The sequence below is a fragment of the Protobothrops mucrosquamatus genome, unplaced genomic scaffold, assembly GCF_001527695.2.
Source record: "Protobothrops mucrosquamatus isolate PMUCROS unplaced genomic scaffold, P.Mucros_1.0 scaffold1061, whole genome shotgun sequence".
NCBI lineage: Eukaryota > Metazoa > Chordata > Lepidosauria > Squamata > Viperidae > Protobothrops > Protobothrops mucrosquamatus.
Genome location: NW_015387291.1, coordinates 77,687 through 88,831, shown reverse-complemented (window position 1 = coordinate 88,831; position 11,145 = coordinate 77,687). Strand labels below are relative to the sequence as shown.

General features: G+C 41.4%; 1 protein-coding gene across 1 annotated transcript in view; it reads right to left on the bottom strand.

The window, feature by feature from the left end:
- Positions 1 to 332: 332 nt before the first annotated feature.
- PLCXD3 (phosphatidylinositol specific phospholipase C X domain containing 3) overlaps positions 333 to 11,145 on the bottom strand; it is a 73,804-nt gene continuing 62,991 nt past the window's right edge. Inside the window, exon 3 of the mRNA XM_015820093.1 lies at positions 333 to 489. Coding sequence (XP_015675579.1) covers positions 333 to 489 — 157 coding nt within the window. The remainder of the gene's footprint in view (positions 490 to 11,145) is intronic.

Sequence of the window (11,145 nt, the reverse complement as noted above, 5' to 3'; positions counted from 1 at the left end):
ATGAATTAAGCTTAGCAATGATCATACGTATGGCCAAAAGCACATACTTGCTGACAGAATATATATTAATGGCTTTCTGAATTATGATAACTTAAATAATCAATCCTGACTGGATTTCAAGAAATACAGTTGCATCAATGTCAGGAAATTATTACAACTTATAAAAATGTCTCCTTTTTGCCTATTCTGTCCAATCCCTCGACACTTTCAAAAGAAAATGATAATGTTCAGCATGTGCTTGCAAAATCTGTGGTTACAAGATTACAACCTAATCTAACATAACTGGAAAAAAAAGTTCAACTGTGGCGCATGTTGGACATATTATATTACTATCAGGTTGTATCAGCTTCACCTTCATCCAAGCTGTAGTTGAGTTTTATGACTGTGCTGACAAAGTCTCCAAGTTCTACAAAGTCTGCGGTGACAATGTTGATACCACTTTCCCCTGGTGTCTGAGCCTGGACCCAGTGCATCATGGCGGGGAGAGCTCTGGAAAGAAAACAAGTAATCATTATTATCAAGCAAAGCAAAGTCCTGGATTCTATAACAAACAAACAAAAACATTAGCTGCTAACCATTTCCATCACTTCCATTCTCATCTTTTAATTCTGATAAATCATGAATTGGGTATGTCTAGTCTAATGAAAAGAAGGACTAGGGGTGACATGATAGCAGTGTTCCAATATCTCAGGAGTTGCCACAAAGAAGAGGGAGTCAAACTATTCTCCAAGGCGCCTGAAGGCAGGACAAGAAACAATGGATGGAAACTAATCAAGGAGAGAAACGACCTAGAACAGGGGTGTCAAGCTCGCAACGTCACATGGTGTGTCACGACGTATCATGACTTTTTTTGCCATTGCTCGCAATGGGGTGGGTGTGGTTTCACTATAATGCATCCTGACCACGGTCCAGCAGTTTGACACTCCTGACCTAGAACTAAGGAGAAATTTCCTAACAGTGAGAACAACTAACCAGTAGAATGGCTTGCCTTCAAAAGTTGTGCGTGAAATGAGACTGGACAGACACTTGTCTGGAATGTTGTAGGGTCTTTTGTTTGAGCAGGGAGTTGGACTATAAGACCTTCAAAGTCCTTTCCAACTCTATTATTCTGTTATGAAGCTAACACCAACTTTCATTAATATTCAAATAAAATGAAATTAATTTTCAGCACAAATACAGCTACTTTCAAACATGTCTATAGTGGACAAAACTGAACACAAAACACATTCAGAAAAATATATTAAGAACCCAGAATTTTTATAGGCTTGCATTTAAGTATAACTGCAATTTGATGTTGACCTAAGTTAAGATTAGAAATATGAGGAAATGAATTTTGTTTAATCTTAAAGGCAAAGAAAAGAAGAATGAGTGAACTATGTCTTGGCTTGTTGTCCACTAGTCATGAATTAAGTGAATCATCTTTTGGGCTGGATTACTTAGCAAGCTGCAGGAAATCTAAAACAGAGCCAAAAGGTTGCACCTTTGGTTGTGCTGGAGGATGATGGAGACAAAACCACACTGGAGTTCCCAAGTATACTTTTCAGAGAACTCTGGAGCATGGCACAAATATGCAAATCATCCTTCTCACACTCAACAAGCCTTTTGTATACTTTATATACAAAATTCTTATAATTGGCCCAAAATAAAATAATAATGATAATAGTAATTGATATACAGTAGTAGATCAGATATACAGTAGTAGAAAGGTTAAAGCAGAAAATTCATCTTTCACTGCATAAAAATGAATTACTAATACCTTTTTCATTTAACACTGCCCTCAAGAGAAAGTTCACAGAAAAGAATTGTTGTTAGTTGCGAAGTCATGTCCGACCCATTGCGACCCCATGGACAATGTTCCTCCAGGCCTTCCTGTCCTCTACCATCTTCTGGAGTCCATTTAAGCTCATGCCTACTGCTTCAGTGACTCCATCCACCCACGTCATTCTCTGTCGTCCCCTTCTTCTATTGCCCTCAATCTTTCCCAGCATTAGGCTCTTCTCCAGTGAGTTCCTTCCTTCTCATTAGGTGGCCAAAGTACTTGAGTTCCAACTTCAGGATCTGGCCTTCTAAAGAGCAGTCAGGATTGATCTCCTCTAGGACTGACTGCTTTGATCGGTTGCAGTCCAGGGGACTCGCAGGAGTCTTCTCCAACACCATAGTTCAAAGTCCTCAATTCTTTTGCACTCAGCCTTTCTTATGGTCCAACTTTCACAGCCATACATTGCAACTGGAAAAACCATGGCCTTGACTATACATACTTTTGTTGGCATGGTGATGTCTCTGCTTTTTAGTATGCTGTCTAGATTTGCCATAGCTTTTCTCCCCAGGAGCAAATGTCTTTTAATTTCTTGGCTGCAGTCCCATCTGTGGTGATCTTGGAGCCTAGGAAGATAAAATCTGTCACTATTTCTTCTCCATCTATTTGCCAGGAATTGAGAGGGCTGGATGTCATGATCTTGGTTTTCTTAATGTTGAGTTTCATGCCAACTTTTGCACTCTCCTTCTTCACCCACATCAAGAGGCTCTTTAGTTCCTCTTCACTTTCTGCCATTAGAGTGGTATCATCTGCATATCTTAGGCTGTTGATATTTCTTCCGGCAATCTTAATTCCAACTTTTGATTCATCTAGCCCTGCCTTTCTCATAATGTGCTCTGCATATAAGTTAAATAGGCAGGGCAACAGAATACAGCCTTGCCGGACTCCTTTCCCAATTTTGAACCAATCAGTGGTTCCGTGTCTAGTTCTCATTGTAAAAAAAAATCAGGCTAAAAGCAAGAGTCCATAAATTCTGGTCTCGCCTTAGCCATGAAAGCCAGTTGAGTGTCCTTGGGCCAATCACTCTCAGTCCAACCTACCTCAGTCCAACCCCACCTCACAGGATTGTTGTTGTGGGGAAAATAGCAGAAGGAAGGTATGTTGGATATGTTCCCAGACTTGAGTTACAGTATTTGTAAAAACAATAAAGGTGGGATACAAACAATAAATAAATATCTTTCTTGTATAGCAGATCATAAGGAAATACTCCCTGTAATGATCTCAGTGATGGAAGAAGCCAGATTTGGTATTTTCCCCCAGGGGGAAGGTGCCTTTTCAGTGGCAAAAGAACAGTTGTTTATCCTTCCTTATAATTTCCAGTCTCTGCATGCCTCAATCCTTGTAATGGCCCTTATTAAGTATTTCAGTCAGGAAAACAGAGACCACACTGTGTAGCAGCTACCCACATGGTTGAATGCTCTCGGAAACTTAGAACAGCTATATTCTAAACCCTAAAATTCACAAATATCTTCTGGTTTCCAGATATAAATTAAATAAAGGAGGTGTGAGATATTGTTGATATGCTTGGCTAATCATGTTTTTCTGAACAAAGAGACCAATTCATAAAGGTTAGATATATAGATACTTAGATACTACTTACTTACAGGTAGTCCTCTACTTACAATAGGTTGTTTAGTGACCCTTCAAAGTTACAATGGCACTGAAAAAAATGACTTATGACAGTTTTTCACATTTACAACCATTGCAGCATCTCCATGGTCACATGATCAAAATTTCAGATACTTTGCAACTGACCCACATTTATGACCATTGGAGTGTCCCAGAGTCATGTGATCCCCTTTTGTGACTTTCTGACAAGCAAGGCCAATGAGGAAGCCAGATTCACTTAACAATCGTGTTACTAATTTAACAACTGCAGTGATTCACTTTAACAACTGTGGCAAGGAAGATCATAAAATGGGGGAAAATTTACTTAATAACAGTTTCACTTAGCAACAGAAATGTTGGGCTCAGTTGTGGTTGTAAATTGAGGACTACCTGTATTACCCCAAAAATAGAAAGAGTTGTGATAAAGAAGTGGGGATAAAAATCCAAGAGGTTGGACTTGAGTTTGAGTCGCTCTTCATAGTCTGATTGGATCAGAGAGAGGGAAGAGGAAGTATAAACATTTGAAAACAGTTGAGAGCTGAAAGGTTTTCTATATCAGATATGGTCCAAGTCCTAACTCCTAATTCCTAATCAGCTTTTCTGTACTCAATCCTATAGTGGACTTCCAGTTTTAGTTATAATTAAAACATTTGTTCCCTCTCAAGAAATTAAACTGCACCATCTGATTGAATGTGCTTCCAAATTTTATCCAGCAATTGTAAACTGTTGAATTATAGATAAGCCCTTCTGGACAATAAATCCCCTAGTTGCAGGGTGCTAATCTGGGGAAAGTGGATTTGCCAACACTGTCCATCCATTTGTTTATTTCCAATTATGTATGTTGTTCCTAAACAACGGTTTTCATGCTGCCAATGCAAAAACAGGATTTTGTGACTAGGGAGCTGTAGAAAAGTGAAAAGAGCAGAGCCATTCTAGCTGCTCTAGTATAAAGACAGCTTCTGAAGTTTCTTGCTTCATTAAACAGTTTCCATTCCAGTTGGTCCTGGTGAGAAGTCCATCCCGTCTCGTCCCATCCAGTCCCATCCCATCCCATTTACAGCCAAAAGGTCCCAAAGCCTGGAGTAAATTATTCAGCTTGAAGAACTAGTGCCTAAAACAGCCTTTCCCTTCCCTTCCCTTCCCTTCCCTTCCCTCTTCATTCATTTTCTTTATGTCTGATACCTTTAAATTGGAAGTTAGCAGGCAGTTAGCTGTATGAAAGCTATTTTGGAACACCTCTAGACTGAGAAGTAGAATAAGGTCCATTCCCTCAATACAACCTCATGGACATTAGCCTTTCTGATCATAGAACTGATTCATCGCAGCTTTCTTCTGGGACATCTTTTTGACTTCCCAGTTGAGTATATAGCCCTAGATTTTCTTGACTTGGTGGTCTCCCATCCTAAAAATGTCTAACCTTGTTTCAATTTTTCAGATTTGTTGGGTCATTTAAGTGTCGCTATGTAGTTAAACAAAAGACTGAGATAAAAAGTGCCTTTTGGGAAGTATTTATTGGAGTTATATCATGCCTTTTCTTCCCAAGCTTGACAGCTTATATGGGCAGGTCAGTTTGGTTTGTTTTATCCCCATAATAATAGCACAGGGACTAGACTGGGCCAGGCATTCTTCTTTGACCAAAGTCACCACATAACTTTCCAAGCTCATCTGGCAGGACCTAGAAAGTGTGTGTTTTCTGTTGTAGTATCTGCCCTCTGGAGCACCAGGCCCCTGAGAGCTGCCTGACCCTGAACTGCCCTCTTCAATACCAGCCCCTGGGATCCAGCTAGCCCTGATTTTGCTTTCTCAAAAAGCCTTAAAAACACACTTGTTTTCCTGGGACGAGGAGGTTAATGGGGCCCCTGAGATGGAGATTATGTGTAATAATTGTTGTCCTTGACTGTGTATGTGTGAGTGTGTGTGTGTGTTCTAAGTTTTAATTTTCTGTTAGCCACCCAGAGTTGCTGTTGTGAGATGAACAGCTATATAAATCACCGTTTCTGAACTTCAGCAACTGAAAAACCTGTCAACTTCAACTCTTAGAATTTCACAGAACAAAATAACAGAGCTGGAAGGGACCTTGGGGTTCAGAAATGCTGAATAAATTATTATATCTGGCTGCCTCTCTGAATTTTATATTACTTTCGATGTACAGCTAAGTACAAATCCAGGAAAATTAAGAAGAAAAACATGACCTTCCTCCTTCCCCAAAAGATAGGCCAATATTGCATGGCTTTTAATGATAACACAAGATTTATAAAAAGTATGCATTTTAAATTTCTTTTTCTACATATAACGTACTGAGTCCTTATTATAACGTCTTATTTTGCAAGACTCAAGGCCATAAAATGTAATTTAATCAAAAGTTTACCATTGTCTTCTATACAATGTTACAGCTTGTAATAGTGGCGAAGATCTGTAGCTCCGGTGTAGGATGAGGGTGAGGGCTTATTCTCCAAGCTTGTGGGTTGGTTTCATTAGCAGGCTAGGTAACAACTTCAGCAAAGCTTAGGGGGCGTCAGTGTCGGTGTTCTGTTTATAAGGGCTTCAGGTGCGAGTGTGTCAAGTGAGGGTCTTGTGATGGGTCAGGTGTGAGTCATCAGTGAGAGGCTTGTGATGGGTCTTGTGACGGGGAGGTTACATCCGGTCAGGATCATTGGGAGGTGAACTGCTGGTGGGGGGAGGGGAGGCTTGCATGGGTTGATTGAGGGTCAGTGCTGTCTCTATTATTTATTATTATTATTATTATTATTATTATTATTATTATTATTATTATTATTATTATTATTATTATTATTATTATTATTATTATTTATTGAATTTATATACCGCCCTATCTCCCTTACGGGACTCAGGGCGGTGAACAGGCGATAATAAAAACCACGATAAATATACACAAATTTCTGTTCTAAAATCAAATTAAATAACAGGCCTGCTCTAAAAATACCCCATACAAAACCCCCACTAAAACATAATCAAACTACACCAGGCCGGCCGCACGGAATAGATGGGCCTTCAGGGCTCGGCGAAAAAGGCGCAGGTCCGCAACTGTACGTAGGTCGGGGGGGTAGGTCATTCCAGAGGGCAGGAGCTGCCACAGAGAAGGCCCTCCCCCTGGGGGTCGCCAGCCGGCATTGTCTGGCCGACGGCACCCTAAGGAGGCCCTCTCTGTGGGAGCGGACTGGTCGAAGGGAGGTGTTTGGTAGGAGGCGGTCTAGTTGGCTGTGTGGTTGATTTGGCTTCTAAGGGGTTCATAGGCTGGTTGTAGGTCAATGTGTCTGTTGATGGTAATGAAACATTCGGAAACCAACCCACAAGCTCGGAGAACGAACCTTCACCCTCAATGTTACAGCTCTGTACCCTTTTTTACACTATGTCATCAGTGCAGAAATATATGGAACTTGGATTTTGGTCCCTGTTTGCATTCTTTTTGCCAGTATCTCTCTTTATCTCTCTTTTTTTTTAAAAAAAAAAAACAAACTGGAATATTTTTTGCTTTTAAAGCAACTGGTTTTGTAGAAATTAATTTTCTTTCTTCCTTTATTTCTGAAGCAAACCTTCCCGCCTGCTTTTATTTAAGCCCTCCAGAAAGAGATGTGGCAATTATATTCACTGTCAGATCTTTTCTGACTTTTCTTTTAAAAAGCTTGTAGGAAACTGCCTTGTGCTGCTTAGACAACTGCTACATCTTGCTCAACACAAGCCACGACGACCGCCAAGAGAGCTTTAGAAAATGCAAAGCATTTATTTAGAGCAGAAATTAATCCAAGGGATTTCTACAAAGGTTCTCTATCACTGCACCACTGTAATTGATAGATTTACTCCAGATGTATCTTTACTTCCACACCTTTATTCATTTATTCGCAGGTGTGCCTGTCCTCTGACGAACGACTCACAGGGAGGAGGTCCACTTCACGATACTTTTCTCTAAGTTTCCGTTCGTAAAAGACATCCTCGAAGGTAGGACGCGTTACGGAAAGTTGGTCTGGATTCAAGATGTAGGAGTGAGGTCCATGTCCATCAGGAGTTAATTGTACCGTTGTCCCTGACCTTAATCGTGACGATTCGTTGTGTCACGTAAACCACAACATCACATGACTCTGCAGCTTAGCGATGGCAATTCCAGCAGTGCTGGTTGCCTTCAGTATGCAAGGACCTGACATGACCCCAAAGTCTGACTTCCTGCCAGCTTCCCCACTGACTTTGCTTTCACATTGGAAATTGTGATCAGGTGACTGCAGGGACACTGCAACAACTGGAATTCTAAAGACTAATTGCAACTACTACTTGTTCACCACCATCATAAGTCTGAAAGATTGCTGAACAAGTGATTATTAACCTGTATTCAGGAAACTTTTAAAAACATGCATTTGGGGACTAGGAGTAAGAATGGGAGATGTCCCTGAATTCAGATGACTGACTTAGTTTCTCTCACAGTGTGACTGGAGGTTCTTTAATAGTTGGGTGGGATAATCTGTATTTAAAGACAACAGTTATTTCCCACAAACATTGATGGTGGAGGCTTTTTCACCTCTTTTACAATGTACAGATATATAGTATTTACAGGAATTAATAGAGAAAAACCAAAACTATTTAGCAGTGTTTCCAAACTTTCCAATTTGTATCTTTTTCTACTTATCTCCTAGGGCAGGGGTGTCAAATTGCCGCCTGTGGGCTGGTTGCATCATGTGGAGGCCACGCTCACTCCAGCTCCAGCAATGCAAAAAAAGTCACAATGTGTTGCAACACATCATGTGACGTGGCGAGTTTGACACCCATGCCCTTGGCCTATTTACTAGCCACTTCCTGCTCCATTGCTTAGTCACCAAGTTCCCCTTCTCCTCCTCTTTCCCCTTCAGTATTTCACTAGTAGAGAAGGCTAGGAAGGGAATTGGCTGGGCTACTTTGAAGTCTCCTCAAAGCTTTTCATCCTAGGATTTTGGACTTTGTCAGCTATGCCTCTATATTGACATTGCTGGGAACTGGATCTTCTTCCAAGTCTTCCAGTCTGGGGCTCCTCCAAGATCTTTAGACAGTGCTTGGCAGGCAGCTACCTCCCTCTGTCTTTGGTTTGCACCCAATGACCAATTAGATTCAAGCAAGATGTTTTCAGAATGGACACTTCAAATGTAGGTTGGTATGCAGCTGCCTTTTTCTCCCAGCCAGGTGACCTTGAAGCACCATCCTGTGACTGAGTCTTCACTCCTCTTCTTCCAGAGAAGTCTCCAATGAACATCTTCACACTCTTCTCTCTCTGGGGCCAGGAAATGGTAACTGCCCAGACCAGTGGTCAGATGTCTGTCCCTAAACACCAACTTTGCCTACAGTCTCTTCAAAGGCTCTCCATCTGTTTTGATATCTCAAGCAATGTAGATGTAGGAGATGACCAGCCCACTTTGTATTCTGTTGACTCTTATTTACTGCCAATTTGCTTTGACCATTAGTAGTTCTTATTCTTGTAGAGAGCATTAGCATACAATCGATCTATATCAGTGGTGGTGAACCGATGGCACGCGTGCCAGAGGTGGCACGTGGAGCCCTCTCTGTGGGCACGCGCCATCGCCCCAGCACACATGGTGTCTAAAAGTTCGCCATCCCTGACCTAAGGCCAGCCAGCCTGGAGCCGCCATTGGGGAGCCCACCATCCCACCCGCCAGAGACCCCCTGGATCTCTCCCAACTCTGCCCGGCTCCCACAGGTGTCCCTCCCCATAAGCAACATCAAGGTGGCCACGCCCACCCCAGCCATGCCCACCCAATCTGCCATGACTACTGCAGCCACACCCATCCAGTGGCCATGCCCACCCAGTCTGCCAAGCCTACTGTAGCTGCACCTGCCAAGTGGGCCATATCAACCCGGCGCCCGGCGATACATAAGTGGGTTTTGGGTTGCAGTTTGGGCACTCGGTCTCTAAAAGGTTTGCCATCACTGACCTATATTAATTTGAACTGCCTGGACTTCTGCTTTCCTGCGCTTGGCTCAAACATGGTAATGTGTTTCCCCCCAATATGCTGTCAGACTTAAACCTCTAAATAGAAACGATCCTTGGTATAATCCTTGGTATAATTTTATTAGAAGACAAGTGTATTGCAGTAATGTATAGCCAGAACTGACAATTGTGTGCCAAAATCTCTCCCTTAACTGTCCCCCCTGCCCATGACCAATTAGATGTTTTCAGAATAGAACTTCAAACGTAGGTTAGTATGCAGCTGCCTTTTTTCTCCCAACCAGGTGACCTTGAGGCAGCATCTTTGGGAGATACAGATATTAGTTTTGCTTTCCCACAAGTATTCCCCCTCCCATCCACCCTCTCCAGAGTTCATGACAGACTGTCACTGCATGGTAATGAAGCACACAAGCAAGCATAAGATGATGGCAGCTATCTCTCTGTCTCTCTCTCTCTCCCCTGCAGTATTATCTCCAGCAACCGAGAAGTTCCCTCCTCAGGCCCAAGATCCCCAACTAGGTTGGCCAATGAGAATATTGCCCATCTGTCCCACAAGAGTCCTGGCTAGCAGCCAGGGCAGCATATCTGCCACCAAGAGAGTAGAGGTTGCATCTCAAGACCATACCTGACCTTCCCCTCCCCATTTTCTTTTCTCACCTTCTGCTGACACACACCAGTACAACAGCCAGCCTGGCAATAAAATACATACACCATAAGATGTCATAGGATATTATGAATTCCGGCATTATGAATATATTTAAGTTAATTGTATTAATAATTAATACTGGTTTTGCAATTTTTTGTTCATTTTGATTATTTGAATTTTTCTAATATAAAATCAATCTATGTGGTTGCTAGGAGTCAACAGTGACTTGATGGAACACAATCTTCAATCAATGTTTTCTTGCACACTTCCTCAAGTTGCACCATCTAATTGACACAGAAACATTTGTAGTACAATAAAAAATATTCAGAAGCTCATAAAGTTCAAAGACTTCTTTGAAAAAAAATCTGTAGGAGGTAAAATAATTGAATTGCATCCTTTTTTAAAATTACATTTTCTCAGAGAAATATATATTTGTCTGTTCTTGCTATTCTTGGTTGTATTCTCATTTAATGGGACAGATCATTTTTCCTCAGTGCCCTCCACAACTGAGCTCCAGCCTTCAAATGAACTAGAATACAAATCAGTATAATACCTAACATTCAAGCCAACAGCTCTGCTGTCTGGTGATGATGGGAACTGGACCTTAGCACCCTGCTGAGGAGAGCTATTCTGCATTTTTGGTATTGGCTTTCTGCCTCTCCTGGAAGGCATGATGATGAATAGCTGAAGGTGCTTGCTTTTGACATATTTTTTTTAATTGATTTGATTAACATTCTGTCACTCCATCAGACCAGGATGAGTCAAACACAAATCCTGCTGCTGCTTCAACAATATTCAATATCCCTTCAATGAAAGAAATGCTCATTTGCTTTGCTTTGTGTTTTTTTAAAAAAATGTTAATGAGGTTAGCATTCTAATTAGTCCCAAGAATTGAATGGGCACTGGATTCTCTAGAGCCTTTGAACTTGAAATTGCTCAGTGTTATTGTTTCAAAAAGGGTTCCCCAAGGATGTTGAGACACAGAGTATGTCAGTATTTTGAAAGGTTGCAGCATAACACTTGGCCTTTAACAGTGCTAACACAGTCCTGATCCTTGACATTTTCTTATCTATGTCTCACACAGAGATAAGAACTGACACATGAACTCCTGTCTTATTTAAATATCCCATC